Genomic DNA, 17,782 nt, shown 5'->3' with positions numbered 1-17,782 from the left:
CTAGAAAGAACTCAAACAAATTTACAAGAAAAAAATAACCCCATCAAAAAGTGGCAAAGGATATGAACAGACACTTCTCAAAAAAGGACATTTATGCAGCCAACAGATACATGAAAAAATGCTCATCATCACTGGCCATCAGAGAAATGCCAATCAAAACCACAATGAGATACCATCTCACACCAGTTAGAATGGCGATCGTTAAAAAGTCAGGAAACAACAGGTGCTGGAGAGTATGTGGAAAAATAGGAACACTTTTATGCTGTTGGTGGGACTGTAAACTAGTTCAACCATTGTGGAAGACAGTGTGGCGATTCCTCAAGGATCTGGAACTAGAAATACCATTTGACCCCGCCATCCCATTACTGGGTATATATATATATATACCCAAAGAATTATAAATCATGCTGCTGTGAAGACACATGCACACGTATGTTTATTGGGGCATTATTCACAATAGCAAAGACTTGGAACCAACCCAAATGTCCATCAATGATAAACTGGATTAAGAAAATGTGGCACATATACACCATGGAATACTATGCAGCCATGAAAAAGGACGAGTTCGTGTCCTTTGTTAGGGACATGGATGCAGCTGGAAACCATCATTCTCAGCAAACTATCGCAAGGACAAAAAACCAAACACCGCCTGTTCTCACTTATAGGTGGGAATTGAACAATGAGAACACTTGGACACAGGAAGGGGAACATCACACACCGGGGTCTATTGTGGGGTGGGGGGAGGGGGGAGGGATAGCATTAGGAGATATACCTAATGTAAATGACGAGTTAATGGGTGCAGCACACCACCATAGTACATGTACACATATGTAACAAACCTGTACATTGTGCACATGTACCCTAGAACTTAAAGTATAATAATAAAAAACTTGTAGGTCATTTGCGAAAAGTGATAGATTTTAGAAAATAAAGTATTTATAATTTTAGAAGTCAAATAAGTTTTTAGTAATATTTGTGTACAGGAGAAATTGGTAGCTACATTTCAGACACCATGACCTCTTGTTTCACCCAGAAATAGCGAAAACATCAAAAGTTCAATATTTCTACTAGATACCTTTTACAAGGCGGTATTATTAAATCACAAATAATTTATGTGGAAGCTATTTATGTTACTAGTAGATTGCTAACCCCTTCAGTGTTTAAAATAAATGAGAAACAAGAAAATAGAAATAACTGAACATCTGCACAAGTAGCTTTTGAATGCGTAACAAGGCAAATGAAATAAAAATGCAAAGTCATTAAAGATGTAGTCCTTTTATTTTGAAGAATTAGAAAGTATTACTTTTTGCATATAGTATAAAATAACATTTTATGAAAAATTACTTTTATTAATGGAATGATAAGAAATTCATAAGCCTTAAGGTTGGTGATATAATAAAACATAATTGAATAATGACTGACCGCTTGGTGTTTGATCTCTTCTTTCAGACATAGTAGAAGAATAGTCTCTGTTTATTTCAGTTTCCTCATATACTCAAATGTAAAAATAGATTACATTCTTTAAATAATAATTTATTCTTAAATCAGGCCATGGGGAAGGGGAAAGAGAATGTAAAAATGTGCTTACAAAGCATGGTAAATGGTTTTGAATATCAAAGCTAGTTCGGATGAGGCCCTTAGTGCTCAATGGCTGTGTCATGCAGGTTTCATAATTTGATTTAAGACCTACAGAGTGTAGGAAAATGACACTTTACATTTGTGATTGTTTACAGAGAAGGAGATACAACCGAAAATTGGTTTAACAATGCATGGAGATGAGCTGTTAATTGGTTTCAAAGAAGCATCCAGGAAGTAAAAAGGCTAGATTAAAACTTTTTGACTAGGTCATGGATGAACAAAAAAGAAGGTAGCTGGTAGTTTGCAAGCTGCCAGTCTAACTGGTGAGACTCAGCTGTTAGATGCCTCTGTGTTTTAAGACCTTCTTAGTGTCACAAATCAGAAGTGGAATGATAATCAATCAGAAGTTACAGGGATAAGCCATTGTTGTTCACAGACTTTCCCCACCATTGTTTAAATGGAACTTGTTTTTATCCAGAACCGTACTTAACACTTTTTGTTTGCTTTTACACTACAAGTAATCCAGAAGAGTAAAGTGCATAGGATACCTATTAACAAAGTGAATGTTGGACCTATTTTGTTGTTTCATATAAGTGGCAGACAAAACTTCCAAAAGGATCTTTATCTGATAAGCCGTATAATTAAACAGAAGGATTAGCTAATTAAACTCTTTGATGGCATAGCCCTCAATGCGATTTGAAAATGTCATTAAATTTAAATTAACAGACCAGTATTATATTACACACATCGAAATAATCTTATTTCATCCAGCTTTCAATTATATGTATGAAACATCTAACTCCAAGACTTAGTATTTTCTCTCTGCTAGCCTCTACTCTAGTCATCAAAATTCTATTATTTTTTATTTCGTCAGCATCAACACAGGCTCACATTGCTGTTGAATTTTGAATGTTGCCATGCAAGCCAACTTTTGTAGACCTGAGTTTTGTTTCTTCCTGTAGGTTGATGAGGTGATGCTGACTCTGAAACAGGCCTTCAGTACGGCGGCTGCCCTGCAGAGTGCCAAGACGCAGATTAAACTGTGTGAGGCCTGCCCGATGCACTCTTTGCATAAGCTCTGTGAAAGGATCGAAGGTACAGTTTTATGTGGCCTTGGCAAAAGAGAAGTTTGCTTTGGCATTTGGGAAATGAGAAAGTCCCTGTTGTCATTGAATAGTTCTTTGTTTCAATATGAAACAAGGACCCAAAGAATCATTTCTCATGTTCACTCAAATGAGTGTGCTGTCAATCTCTGCTAGGTGCTTCACACGCTGCCTCTGTCTGTCTCTCTCTCTCATTTTTAAAGGCAAACTCAAGAAGGTATTTGTATTTCCCACAGTTTTTAAGACTGCTAAGTACATGGTGGGAACTGACCAAATATTTGCTGAATGAATGAAGAGAGACAAAACCATCACAGAATGTCAAGTGATTATTTAATATTTCCCCTTTTCTCCCTTATTTGATGATGAGTTCCTATTCTAAAAATGTAGAACTTTAATGAAGCCTGCTTGGCTTTTGAAGGATATTTGTCAATGACAGAGATAATAGAGGTGATAATATAAAGCAGTTTTTTTTAAAATATGTTCTGAGAAGGAGTGAAGGGCATGAGAAAGAGATGATCCTGTGACTCAACTTCCTTTTCATTTCATTATCTCTTACTAACAACAACATGAAAAAGCTTGAAAACTACTATACAAGACAAAAAACACAATTTAATAAACACTAGTGAAATGTCTTCTCTGGACCAGGCAATGTCCAGGCACTGGGAGATGCAGAAATGATTGAGACATGGACTAATCCCAAGAAGCTTACAGTCTGGAGTGGGAGACAGGTATATTAGCAAATAAATGTAATTCGTTATGACAGGTGTTATAATAGATGGGAAGAGTGCAAATTAGTAATAAACATAGCAGAGATTGGTCTAGACACTGTAAATGCAAATCGTGATTTCTGTTCAGTAGGCAGCAGAATCATAGGCACAGGGCAGAATCAATGAAGAATAACAGTATTCATTGAATATTTACACAACTGTATCATCAAACACAAGTTTTTTTTTTTTTTTTTTTTTTTTTTTTTTTTTTTTTTTTTTTTTTTTTTGGTTGTTTGTTTGTTTGTTTGTTTTGAGGCACAGCCTTGCTCTCTTGCCCAGGCTGGAGTACAGTGATGTGATTACGACTCACTGCAGCCTCTACCTACCAGCTTCAAGCAATCCTCCTGCCTCAGCCTTCCAAGTAATTGGGACTACAGGTGTGTGCCACCACACCCGGCTAATTTTTTAAAAAACTTTTTATATAGATGGGGTCTCACTATATTGCCCAGCCTGGTATCAAACTCTTAGTCTCAAGCAATCTTCCTGCCTTGGCCTCCCAAAGTGCTGGGATTACAAGCATGAGCCACTGTGCCCAGCCAAAGACTATTTCAATGTAATAGGTTTAAACAATTAGAATTATAATTTTGCAGAATGTACATTATTTTCAAACACATAAAGCATTTACAAAAATGGAACATTCTTAGCTGTGTGGTAAAGGAAGCCTGTAAATCTGTGTGTCAGGGGGTGCCAGTTACTCAGGAGATGGTGTTGGATCAATTAGCCATCCAAAAGGGCAAAGATTGCTTATATTCATCCTGCTTAGTAATACATGCTAGATGGATCAAAGTCCTCACTGTAAACAAACAAAATACTAAAACTATTAAAAGAAAACAAGAAGATTATTCTTATTTCTTGAAGGGAGATTTATTAAGACACAGAAATTCAAGAACAATCAGAAGAAGACACTGACATATTTGACTTTATGAAAATTTAAAGTGTTTACATAACAGTAAATGTTTGGGAGTTATATGATCAGTAACAAACAAGGAGATAGCAGATTGGAATCCAAAATTTGTAAAACCTATAAGAAAAAGATTAAACCACGCAGTAGGAAATTGTATAAGTCATACTGAAAAATACTTCTCAGAAAAGGAAATTAAAAGTTCCAAGAAGGGAAATGTAAGGATGCTGAACCTTACTGGATGTCAGAGAAATGAAAATGGAAACAATAAGATACTCATCAGGTTAACTGTTGGAGAAATTGTATGGTTGTGTAATACGTTTGTGTAATACTGATGGAAGTAGAGATTGCTACAGCCATTTTGGGGGGACAGTTAATATAAACTCATTAACCTAACATTGCACATACTCTGTTATCTAGAAGTTCCATGTCTTGATAAGAAAAACTCTTATATGAAAGTACAGAAGGTGACATTTAAAAGGTTTTGTTATTTGTAAATGATGGAAAATTGGAAATGATCTAGATGTTGATCAATGGGATAATTAGTAGTATATTCACATAATGAAGCAATTAATAGGAAGGCATTGGAACTATATGTCAACATGGATGCATCTTAAAATTGTATTGTTGAGTGAAAAAATAATTTGCTTAACAACATATACAGCATATATTTGTATATGTGGAAAAAAACATAGTATAATGCCGTAAATTTTTTTTTCAAAAACTTTGATCTACACTCCATCACTTTCAGGAAGACAGTGTGGCAATTCCTCAAGGATCTAGAGCCAGAAATAATATTTGACCCGGCAATCTCATTACTGGGTATATACCCAAAGGATTATAAATCATTCTGTTCTAAAAACACATGCACACATATGTTTGTTGCAGCCCTATCCACACTAGCAAAGACTTGGAACCAACCCAAATGCCCATCAATGATAGACCAGATAAAGCAAATACAGCACATATACACCATTGAATACTACGCAGCCATAAGAAAGGATGAGTTTGTGTCCTTTGCGAGGACATGGATGAGGCTGGAAACCATCATTCTCAGCAAACTAACACAGCAACAGAAAACCAAACACTGCATGTTCTCACTCATAAGTGGGAACTGAACATTGAGAACACACAGACACAGGGAGGGGAATATCACATGCCGGGGCCTGTCGAGGAGTGGGGGTCTAGGGGAGGGATAGTATTAGGAGAAATACCTAATGTAGATGATGGGTTGATGGGTGCAGCAAAACACCATGGCACAATGTATACCTTTGTAACAAACCTGCATATTCTGCACATGTATCCCAGAACTTAGTATATGAAAAAACACAAAACTTTGATCTACTTTTAGATTTACAGAAGAGTTGCAGAGAGTTTCCAAATATTCCTTACCCCATTGTTTATAAGTAATATTTTCCTTCTTAAATTTTATTTTTCAAACCATACACTGTAAAATAAATTAGTTCTATGTAGGCAAAGTTATAAACATAGGAGTAAAGAAACAACTTTGTATTTCTGTTTTTAAAATTATTTAAACAGACTCTAGGTGTGTTTTAAAATATATTTTCTATTACAAAACAGAAGTTTTAAGTTGTCCTAAAAGTAGTCAGTCTTTGTCAGAAGCTGGCTCTAAACCTATAGGGGAGCTATTACTTACACAAAGGATTCTGTGTAGATATATAGCTGGATCTTCATTTTCTGGAGCCTGATGTTTTTATAGCTTTAGATATCTTTTTTTTTTTTTTTTTTGTATTTTCATAGAGATGGGGTTTCACCATATTGCCCAGGCTGGTCTCAAACTCCTGAGCTCAGGCAGTCTGCCTGCCTTGGCCTCCCAAAGTGCTAGGATTACAGACGTGAGCCACCGTGCCCGGCCAGTTTTAGATACCTTTTTAAAGAAAAAAGAAAAGTAATAAACAATTATGAATTCAGAATTATTAGGGCCCTTCCCAGTATCGCGAAGGGACTCTGATACTTGAGCTTTATGCACTGCAAGGCATGCGCGTATCTGAAGGGAGTGAAAAGAAGGACTTGTGAGTCACTCAGGGTTGTTTTCCTAAGGCCTTCGATCACACTGTCTGATAGGATTTGTTCCTTCCTGCTTTTTATGTTGGGTAAAGATAGCAGGAAGACAGCGCAGTACTCTGATGTTAAGAGTAAGAACAAAAGTAGTAACAGTAAGGCAGATCCTCTGTAGGCCTCTCCATGTGCGAGGCACTATTGTGTTTCGCATGTATTAGCTCGTTCTGTCCATATGAAAAAATGGAATCTCATTTACACAGGAGGCAGCTGAGACACTGAGACCCGTAGTGGGGTAATAACTGCTGTATTCACGTTGCTGGGAAGGGGCAGAGCCAGGATTTGGACTTGCACAATTGTTTTCCAAAGCACCTTGATACCTTCTGTCTAAGAGAGTATCCAAAGGCAGGAACCCTCAGGGCCTGGAAGCCTTCTGGTATCTGTGCATTTTCCGAAGAGTTACTTTCATCTAAGTAAGATAACTGTGAATTCTAAGTTTGTTTTATGCTTGGGTACAAAGTACAGAGCTGGAAGAAGGATCACATTTAGATAAACAAATTAATAAAAGTATCATTAGTGAGAAAGATATTTTAGAGTACCATATAATAGTATTTTATTTCGCTCATTCAGAATTGGAGTATTCTGGTCAATACATCTGGCTGCATTGAGTTTTATTTTTAATGACAAAAATAAGATAAAAATAGAGTAGATAAGTATGTGTATGTGAGCCTTCATCATCTGTCCTGTGTTCACTCTTACTGTTTATCCCAGGAGGAACAGAGTCAGCCATCTCTGTGGACCAAAGTGAATTGAGGGGGTGGCATCGAAGGGGATCACTGTTTCCCAAGGACCAGACCTCAGAATGTGAACCTGAAAAGTGATGCTGAGTATCATGGAGATAGAGCGATTATCCTAATGTTGGTTTCCTACATTAACATGCATAGTGGATAATATACATGCTTTCAGTATCAGTAATTCACTAGTCAGTGATTCCAGCTGCTGGGAGGAAGGAAGTCCAATCAGCCAATCAGATTCATGGAAGAGGGAGCATGTATAGTTTGAAAGAAATAAACTCCAGCCAATTCCAGTTCTTTGACTAAAATAGAGGACTAAAGAAACTTCCTAGTTACATACTTCAAATAGCTACCTTCTTTTTTCTTTTCCTCTTTTCAATCTTTTATCTTCCATGTTAAGTCACTTGAGTAATAAACAACAGGAAACAAAACAAAAACAATCATGTGAATCATTATAATATATTGTCTAAGCCTCTGAAGGAGACTTTCCCAGCAAATAATAAATTGTGATAGCGGCCGGGTGCAGTGGCTAATGCCTGTAATCCCAGCACTTTGGGAGGCTGAGGCAGGTGGATGACCTGAGGTCAGGAGTTCAGGCCCAGCCTGGCTGAAATGATGAACTTCCGTGTCTACTAAAAATACAAAAATTAGCTGGGCATGGTGGTGGGCACCTGTAATCCCAGCTACTTGGGAGGCTGAGGCACGAGAATCACTTGAACCCAGGAGGCAGAGGTTGCAGTGAGCTGAGATCGTGCCGTTGCACTCCAGCCTGGATGACAAGAGTGAAACTCTGTCTCAAAATAAATAAATAAATAAATAAATAAATAAATAAATAAATAAAATAAAATAAGGTAAGATAAAATAAAATAAAATTAAATATAAAATAAAATAAAATAAAGCCAGGCGCTGTGGTTCATGCCTTTAATCCCAGCACTTTGGGAGCTCGAGGCGGGCCGATCACCTGAGGTCAGGAGTTGGAGACCAGCCTGACCAACATGGAGAAACACCGTCTTTACTAAAAATACAAAAGTAGCTGGGCATGCTGGCGCATACCTGTAATCCCAGCTACTCAGGAGGCTGAGGTAGGAGAATTGCTTGAACCTGGAGGCGGAGGTTGCGGTGAGCTGAGATCGCGCCATTGCACTCCAGCCTGGGTAATAAGAACGAAAATCCAACTCAAATAAATAAAATAAAATAAAATAAAATAAAACTGTGATAGTGAGTGGCGTCATACCATCAAAATGAATTTAGTTTTCTGTCTGTGATCACCAAGACATGCACCGAATTTTGCTGTACATTGCACAAAGAAATGTGGAGCGGAGTTTTTGAAAACTTTTCCTCTAGTTCTCATTCAGTACTGCACAGTGATTTAAAGCATGCCTGGTGGCTGTGTGGCTGCAGGATGGCAGTACTGTATGCGTTCTGGCAAGTGTGAAGCGAATTCTAGATCTTTCAAAACAATGTGTATTTTCAGGTGATCCTCCTGTATACTATCTGTAGAGATCTTGTTAGTTATTTAATTTTAAAAAGTAGCTCAAATCTATTAAATCAGTTTACTTCAGTTGCCTGGCCCCTCATATGTTCTTAGAAATGAATACAATGAGAAAAATGCACAATGTATTTATAGACTAATACATTATTTTTAAATTCTGTGATGCAACTTAGCAGAACAAATTGTAAGTATTTTTGGCCAATTACTTTGTCTTATTCTTTGTAAATAAACACAAAGAATACATGGAAAACATTAAAATTAAGTCATAACATCATGTAATGTATTTAGTTATAAACTAAGAAAGATAGCAAAGGCAGCCTTGTAATAACAAATGATTTTAAAATGCCGGCCTACCTGTAACGTTTATTAAATATTATATATACCCAGATATTCTCTTCATAATCAAAATATAGTAGCAGCACTCTAAGTGGAACCTAACTGTCATGAAAATCTCTTTTTCTCTGAATCTTCTTTTGAAGAAATGAAGGAAGAGAAATCTGTTCTTTAAAAATGGATGGTCTGTTGAATTACTGCAATATGAATTAAATTTTCTTTTTAAAAAAAATTTAAAACCAACCTTTTCATGAAAAAAGATTTTCCAAGGACTTAATATAAATTATGTGTAAGAATGGGATAGGTTTATGAATATCATGATATAAAGAAGTAAATCATTTCTTGATAAAATAATAACATTGCAAGTTCACTAAATGCTAATGCTATCCTTAAAACTTTATTCTCACAGAAGAAGAGCTGCTTCGGGGAAGAGATCTCTGGCTAAGCTGTAGTCTTGCCTTTTAAAATTATTACTTGTTCTTTCTTCTTTACATGTCAAGTTGCAAGTTTAACATTTTTTGGCCAAGGCTAGTCTTTAGCTGTTATTTCCATGTGAGGTCTTAGGTTAATGTTAAATCATCTGTGAGTTTCTACTGTGGCTGTTAGTGTAAAGTGGTTTCTGGTTGTGCTTGGTATTGCTTAGAAATTCATTGTTAGTAATTTTTGTTGTTGTTTTTTTGAGATGGAGTTTCACTTTGTTGCCCAGGATGGAGTGCAGTGGCTCGATCTTGGCTCACTGCAACCTCCACCTCCCGGGTTCAAGCGAGTCTCCTGCCTCAGCCTCCTGAGTAGCTGGGATTACAGGCTCCTGCCACCATGGCTGGCTAATTTTTGTATTTTTAGTAGAGACGGGGTTTAAAAGAACTAGAATTTGCTTCATGCTTGTCAGAATGTACACAGTGCTGCCATACTGTGGCCACACTGTCACCAGACCTGTTTTAAACCACTGCAGTACTGAATTAGAACTAGAGGAAAAGTTTCTGAAAACTCTTCTCCACCTCCCCGAGTGTTGGGATTACAGGTACGAGCCACTGCACCTGGCCCGTTGTTAGTAATTTTAATGCCAAGATCACTAATGGGGCTGTTGATTTTGGTGGAGAGGTTTTTCATCTAGTTTCAATTATTTCAATGATCCAAGGTTTCTTGTAGGCAGGAACACGTCTCCTTGAAAAGATTTAAGTTCAGAGCCTGCTTGGGAAGAGGTGAAGTGTAATGCATTATCTGCCCCTGGATCTCTGCTGCTGGATCTCTGTTTAATCCCTTCCCTTATCATTTTCCTTAGGTCTCTACCCGCCAAGAGCCAAGCTGGTAATACAGAGGCATCTCTCGTCACTGACAGATAATGAACAAGCTGACATCTTTGAAAGAGTTCAGGTAACATTATTTGTAGGTCTCATAAATAAGACATAAGGAATGAGAATTGAATCCTGTTTTATGCATTCCTGTTTTCATTCTGCTGCCTAGAGTTAAAGATGCATGACCTGGAGTACTATTGGGTGGTATAGAATGCCGTTGTATTTTTGCTTCTGAGCTAAGTTAAAACTCTTAGCTTTGTTTACGTTTGTCTGCCAGACGGAATGAAAGGAGAGAAGCTATGTTGCCATAGTGTTCTTTTGGTTTGTCTGTTGAACAGAAAATGAAGCCAGCCAGTGACCAGGAAGAAAATGAACTTGTGATTTTACACCTGAGGCAGATGTGTGAGGCCAAGCAGAAGACACACGTGCACATTGGGGAAGGCCCTTCGGTGAGAAGATACTTCCTCCTTCGCCGACTTTTGTTGTTGTTTATGGATTTTCTTAATTCTTCCCTTTGTACTGTCAGGTTCTTTAGGGCTAAAGTCCTATCAGAGTTTCCTGTGACGCCCCCCCAGCATTTTGGTAGTTTTATAAGGATTTTTTCTTTTTTTTTTTTTTAAGCCAGAGTTTCACTCTTATTGCCTGGGCTGGAGTGCAATGGCACTATCTCGGCTCACTGCAACCTCTGCCTCCCACGTTCAAGTGATTCTCCTGCCTCAGCTTCCCGGGTAGCTGGGACTACGGGCATGTGCCACCGCACCCAGCTAATTTTGTATTTTTGGTAGAGACAGGGTTTCTCCATGTTGGTCAGCCTGCTCTTGAACTCCCGACTTCAGGTGATCTGCCTGCCTCAGCCTCCCAAAGTGCTGGGATTACAGGCATGAGCCACCGTGCCCGGCCGTTTTATAGGGAATTTTAGCAGGCACTGATACATTGAGCTAACTAATGACGGTCTTAAAATGTAAAAGAATTTGTGGGTTTTGGTTAAAAAAAAGCATTAATAGTACATGTTCATGATTTAGAATGAATGTACATTATTTTTAGTTATATTAATCTATTATTTTATTTCCAATTCATATGAACATTTTATTTCATCTAAAGTGGAGATAGCCCAAATGGTGAAACAGCAGTAATATCGTGTAAATGGTACCCTAGCTGCAAACTGAGGGTTGGTATTTTTGTGCATGTGGTTTAGAATTTATCCTCTGCTGCATATAGAAGAAGCAGGACTACCAGCAGTAACATCAAAGGGGATAATGAAATATTTAGTCTTGATAACACTATTTCAGGTTGTGTCTTTATTTCACTATATTCAGAACAAATCACATACCGTTAGTACACAGTCCTTCATTTAGTTACAGAAAAGCATTTCTTGAGAACCTTCTATGAGTTAAACTATGTGATGGAAAAGGGTGACAAAAAAAACTGATGAATGAATCATGGGCCCTCCAGAGAACAGCTCAAATATTTGAAAGGGGGATGCAAACAGATCAATAGATACATAGAAAAAATTCAATAAATGGCTTAAAAAAAGAATCTGTATCAATTTTAAGTTAAGTTTTGTATCGGGTATAAGGTGAGGTCCAGCTTCATTCTTTTGCCATTGAGTATGATGTTAGATGTGAGTTTTTTTGTATATGGCCTTTATCACTGTGAGGAATTTTTCTTCTATTCCTAGTTCAAGCGTTTTTATCATGAGAGGGTATTGGACTTTGTCAAATGCTTTTACTGTATCAACTGTCTTGGGAGTTTGTTGTACAGATTTTAGCAGCACTATTCACAATAGCAAAGACATGGAATCAACATAAATGCCCATCAATGATAGGCTGGATAAAGAAAATGTGATACATATACACCATGGAAAGTTAAAAACGTGTGTATATTAAAGCACACTGTCAGGAGTATGAAAAAATACCCTCACAGAGTGGGAGAAAATACCCACAAACCACTTATGTAATGAGGGTTTACTATTCAGAATATATAAAGAACTCTGACTCAATGACAGAAAAAAAAAAAAAAACATCTGTGGTGAGCACAAAAGTAGCTATGTTTTTGCTTTGGAGCTGGAGTGGAGAGTAAGAGAAGAGGAGATTAAAGAGGAAGGACATTTGGGGGAGCTGGAATTTTAGAAGAGATAAACTTAGCTGTCAGAACAGTTGAGGAACTGTACTTTTGGGCTAGGCGCAGTGGCTCACGCCTGTAATCCCAGCACTTCAGGAGGCTGAGGCGGGCAGATTGTGAGGTCAGGAGTTCGAGAGTCTGGCCAATATAGTGAAACCCCGTCTCTACTAAAAAATACAAAAAAAATTAGCCAGTGTGGTGGTGGGCACCTGTAATCCTAGCTACTCAGGAGGCTGAGGAGGGAGAATCACGTGAACCTGGGAGGCAGAGGTTGCAGTGAGCCGAGATCACACCCCTGCACTCCCCAGACGACAGTGAGACTCTGTCTCAAAAAAAAGAAAGAAGGGGGGGAGGGGGGGGAGGGAGGGAGGGAGGGAGGGAGGAATATTGAGCATAAAGTTATGTAGTGGTGCTGGTTTTGAGGTCGTGCTTGGGGGTTGGTGGGGGAAACGGCTGGGATGATAGGCAGAATGAGATGAGGAAGGGCCTTAAGTTACTGGCAGGCCTGACTTTGTCATGGAAGGATTTGAAGTAAGGGAGTGAGAAGATCAGATTTGCACCACAAAGAGAAATTTCTGCTGTTCTTCTGATGGTAGATTTATTTGTTGGGAAGGTTGCTGGGTGAGGGGGTTAGGACAAAGTCATATTCTCCAGTTGGGAGAATGTTTTGATAGAATATGTGATAAGTGATTTAATTATTGCAGAAATCTTTATCGAGTACAGACTATGTACTAGGAAACAGTGATGAATAATGGTGACCCTGTCCTGCCATCTTAACTGTTTAGGAGGAGAAAACAACATGAAACCAAATACATTAAACTATGATATGATTGGTATAATGATGTATGCACAAGTTAGAGGTAGCATTGGTACATAAATAGCTTGAATAATTCTGTCTTGAAGCATTTATTTAACTCAGGAGAGAGACCAAGCTAGAGCCCTAGAGAAGTGAGGAAGGAACTAAGTGAAGAGCTATTTAGGCAGCATAATCTTTAGGACTTAGTGACTGACTGGAAGAATCTGTAAAGGAAGGGAGAGGGAGTTGCTGTGAACAACGTCATGGTTTCCCACGTGGGGAAATTTGATGAAACGGAGCCTGGAAATACAGAAAGCAGACGAGAGTGGGGCAGTGGATGAGAATAAAAAATAAGAGTTCAATGTGGAAATGTGTTTGAGATTCAATTAGAAAAATGGATTTGGTGCCTATAGAGGAATTTGAGGTGGTAAGTATGGAGGTTGATACATTTGGTGCCTATTGAGGAATTTGAGTATAAATATGGAAGACATGAGCTTTGATGTGGACCTGAAGTTCAAGGAGGATGTACACGAGATGCAGTTAAAAGTAATGGCAAGTAATATTTTAACTAAATACATGTACTGACTTTCTCTTCCTTAAGCAATCCACCCTTTAGGATTTTGCCAACAACTATCCCCAGTTCTGGGGAAGTCTTCATCCCTTTCTTCTACCTGTCTGAATCCTGTGTCTTCTTTTCTTCATGTTTAGACCCACAGTCAATCTTCCTGCTTTCGTATTTGATACTTACATGTGCTTTGTGTTGCTGTTCCCTCCCCAAACAAATCACAAGGTTTCTCGCTTGAAAGGTTTTTGCTGCTAAGGACCATGTAGCTGCTTACTTCAATGGATAAAATACATAGAGAACCTAATATAGTGGACACATCGTAGATTCTCACACAGTTTGGTTCTATACTTGTGATCTAAGAGATAAATGACCCACTCACAAATGAAAATGGAATTATAACAGAGGCATGACCAGAATCCAGTTTTGTTTGGAAAATACTTTGTTCTTTGGAACTTGTGTACTGTGTTTTCCTTGGTAATTTGGATATAAAATATCTATCTTGGAAGGGATGGTTATAGATGTTAATCAGAGTTGCAGCAGTAAAAATTGACATCTCAAGTATAATTTTTGCTAAATGCAGCAGGAATGTAGTCATGGAAAGGAAAGGCATGAAGGAAATATTTTACATCTGTCTTTTTATTACATACAATATGAAAAATTAAACCCCCTTCCTTATAATCATTGTTTTCACAGTGTGGGACTTAAATTATTACTTAATAATAGAGCTACTGAAGAATTCTTGTGATTTTTAATAGCTTAGTCTTAAGCCTATAATTAAAGTCTCATTTAACGTTGAGTATTTCCAAACTAAAATGTGTCTGTTTTTCTTTTTTTAGACTATTTCAAATAATACAATCCCAGAAAATGCAACAAGCAGTGGAAGGTTCAAACTTGACATTCTGAAAAATAAAGCTAAGAGATCCTTAACTAGCTCCCTGGAAAATATCTTCTCAAGGGTAAGATTGTGCTGATGGTCTTTTAAGTATGCACATCTGTGTTTTCTAACAGTTTAGCTTCAGTCTCAACAGGTTCACAGATTTCCTTAAAAAAAAAAAAAAAGCCTAAGATAACTTTTAAAAATTAGTTAACAAAGTGTTCTTTTTTTGTTTGTTTGTTTTGTTTTGTTTTTTTGAGATGGAGTTTCACTCTTGTCACCCAAGTTGGAGTGCAGTGGTGAGATCTCAGCTCACTGCAACCTCTGCCTCCTGGGTTCAAGCAATTCTCCTGCCTCAGCCTCTTGAGTAACAGAGATTTCCTGCCTCAGCCTCTCAAGTAGCAGAGATTACAGACATACACCACCATGCCTGGCTAATTTTTGTACTTTTAGTAGAGACAGGTTTTCACCATGTTGGTCATGTTGTTCTCGAACTCCTGACCTCAAGTGATCCACCTGCCTTGGCCTCCCAAAGTGCTAGCATTACAGGTGTGAGAGCCACCGTGCCCAGCTCAAAATGATCTTTTTTTTTTTTTTTTTTCCTTTTCTTTGAGACAGAGTCTTGCTCTGTCACCAGCCTGGAGTGCAGTGGCACGATCTTGGCTCACTGCAACCTCCACCTCCCGGGTTCGAGTGATTCTCTTGCCTCTGCCTCCTGAGTAGCTGGGACTACAGGTGCACACCACCACTCCCGGCTAATTTTTATATTTTTAGTAGAGATGGGGTTTCACCATGTTGACCAGGATGGTCTTGATCTCTTGACCTTGTGATCTGCCTGCCTCGGCCTCCCAAAGTATTGGGATTACAGGCGTGAGCCACCATGCCCGGCCCAAAATGATCTTTCAAAATAAGTTTCCTTCTCAGATCGAGATTTGTTCTGGGGCCTTTATGTGAATTTGAGCAATAGAGATTTAGTAGTAGAAATACATATGTATAGAAAAGGGGAAATAGAATCTTGATGCTCAATACTGTCAGAACTTTAAAAATCATTTCCCATAGAAAGTTATAAAGAAATTATTTTTTTGCCCATTGTATTAGTTCATTCTTGCATTGCTATAAAGAAATACCTGAAACTGGGTAATTTGTAAAGAAAAGAGGTTTCATTGGCTCACAGTTCTGCGGGTTATACGGGAAGCATAGCGGCTTCTGCTTCCGGAGAGGCCTCAGGAAGCTTCCGATCATGGTGGAAGGCAAAGGGGGAGCGAGACATCTCACATGGTGGGAGCATTAACAAGAGAGAGAGAATGAGGAGGTGCTGCACACTTTTAAGCAATCAGATCTCATGAGAACTCACTATCATGAGAACAGCACCAAGGGGATGGTGCTAAACCATTCCTAAGAAATCCATCCCCTGTGATCCAGTCACCTCCCACCAGGCCCCACCTCCAACATTGGAAATTACAATCTGACATGAGATTTGGGCAGGGACACAGATCCAAACCATAGTCACTCATTCTTAGAAACTTAGAGGCTAAGTGCTGAAAAAAGTATAAATTAATGGAAATTTATATATTCCATTTAGTAAGTGTATGTATTCCATTTTAAAATAAGTAAAAGTGTTCCCCTTCAACTTTATTTTCCTCTTCCTGAACAATTCTGCCTTAGAGCTATTAGGTGAGGTCAACCTACATGGGTGTTTTGGGCTGTGACATGGGGGACCCATGGTGGCTCAGAGCAGGGAGACTGTCCATATGGGGTGTGGAATGTGGGGGTGGCTCGATGCAGAGTGGGGGAGCCTCTTGCAGTGACGAGGGAATCCGCAGAGAAGGGGAACCTGGTTTGGGAGGTCGCAGGAGGCAGCATACTGGCAGAAGGAAGGCCCAGTGTGGGTGTCAGAGTCACAGTGGAGGGGAGCGGGCATTCACAGGGATGAGTGCCTGAGCAGGCTGAGGATGTGCATGTGTTGGGATGGCAGCCCCAGCATGGAGTGGCACAGCCTGAGTGGGATGAGGACAGTGTCTGTGCAGTGGTCATTGTGGAGATGGGTTATATACACACAGGGACTGATGAAGTAAGTAAATGTCTTAAGGAGAGTGGAATCCAGGGAGAAAGAAATTACTAATATGAAAAGGGTAGAAATTAGAATGAACCCTGCATTGGATTCAGCTGGGAGGTATCACATTAAAGAACTTACTCATGTAACCAAATACCACCTGTTCCCTCCTGGCCAATATGGTAAAACCCTGTCTCTACTAAAAATACAAAAAAATGAGCGGGGCATGGTGTTGCATGCCTGTAATCCCAGCTATTCAGGAGGCTGAGGCATGAGAATCACTTGAACTGAGGAGGCAGGGGTTGCAGTGAGCTGAGATCATGCCACTGCAGTCCAGCCTGGGAGACAGATTGAGACCCTTTCTAAAACAAACAAACAAACAAACAAAAAAACCCACCTGTTCCCCCAGTAACCTATGGAAATAAAAAAATTACAAAAATAAAACTTGGAGGTATCAATATAAAATCATGATATTTATATACATTAAATATAAACATACAATCATATAGAAATATATATGCAAATATAAAAATATGTAAATATAAACATAAGTATATATGTGTATGTTCTACTAGACAGAACCAAGATTCTGAGAAACATGGCTAATTTCAGGACTGTAGGAAAAGTACAAGATGAGCCCAGAACATCGTGGTGTTCCAGATAGTAGGAAAATGTTCGAAGAAAAATGGTGATGTGTCATAAGGACATAAAAACCTTGAAAGGGCTCCCACTGAGAAAATATGAGCATTGACATAAATGATAGCCACAGATAATCTAACTTATTGCATAAAATGGGAAACTGTTTTCTGATACAAAAAATAAATGAATATATTGAAAGTTTGATCATAAAGAAGATATTTGCTGTATGTAATTAATATTTATTAATTACTAATGGGAAAATAACTTTACAATGGAGAAGGCTGGCAGATACCACCAAGTGATCAAATTGAACATCATCAGCAATGGGACAAATTGCAGCCCTGTGCCACCTGATATAAAGAAACAGCACTGCTTCTGTGGTATTCCTGACAAATAGGCAGTGCCTGAATCTAATCATGGGGAAATTGAGGTGGAGTCTACAAAATAACAAG

The 17,782-nt window shown here is 38.5% G+C and overlaps 1 protein-coding gene across 2 annotated transcripts in view; it reads left to right on the top strand.

The window, feature by feature from the left end:
• Window positions 1-17,782, top strand: part of TBC1D4 (TBC1 domain family member 4) — a 129,959-nt gene that overhangs the window by 62,391 nt on the left and 49,786 nt on the right. For both annotated transcript variants that reach the window (XM_030922342.1, XM_030922341.1), the window contains 4 exons: window positions 2,541-2,673; window positions 10,270-10,361; window positions 10,621-10,731; window positions 14,601-14,720. In XM_030922342.1, coding sequence (XP_030778202.1) covers window positions 2,541-2,673; window positions 10,270-10,361; window positions 10,621-10,731; window positions 14,601-14,720 — 456 coding nt within the window. The remainder of the gene's footprint in view (window positions 1-2,540; window positions 2,674-10,269; window positions 10,362-10,620; window positions 10,732-14,600; window positions 14,721-17,782) is intronic.

Source organism: Rhinopithecus roxellana, chromosome 18, assembly GCF_007565055.1.
Source record: "Rhinopithecus roxellana isolate Shanxi Qingling chromosome 18, ASM756505v1, whole genome shotgun sequence".
Classification (NCBI taxonomy): Eukaryota; Metazoa; Chordata; class Mammalia; order Primates; family Cercopithecidae; genus Rhinopithecus; species Rhinopithecus roxellana.
This window is presented reverse-complemented; position numbering and strand designations above follow the sequence as displayed.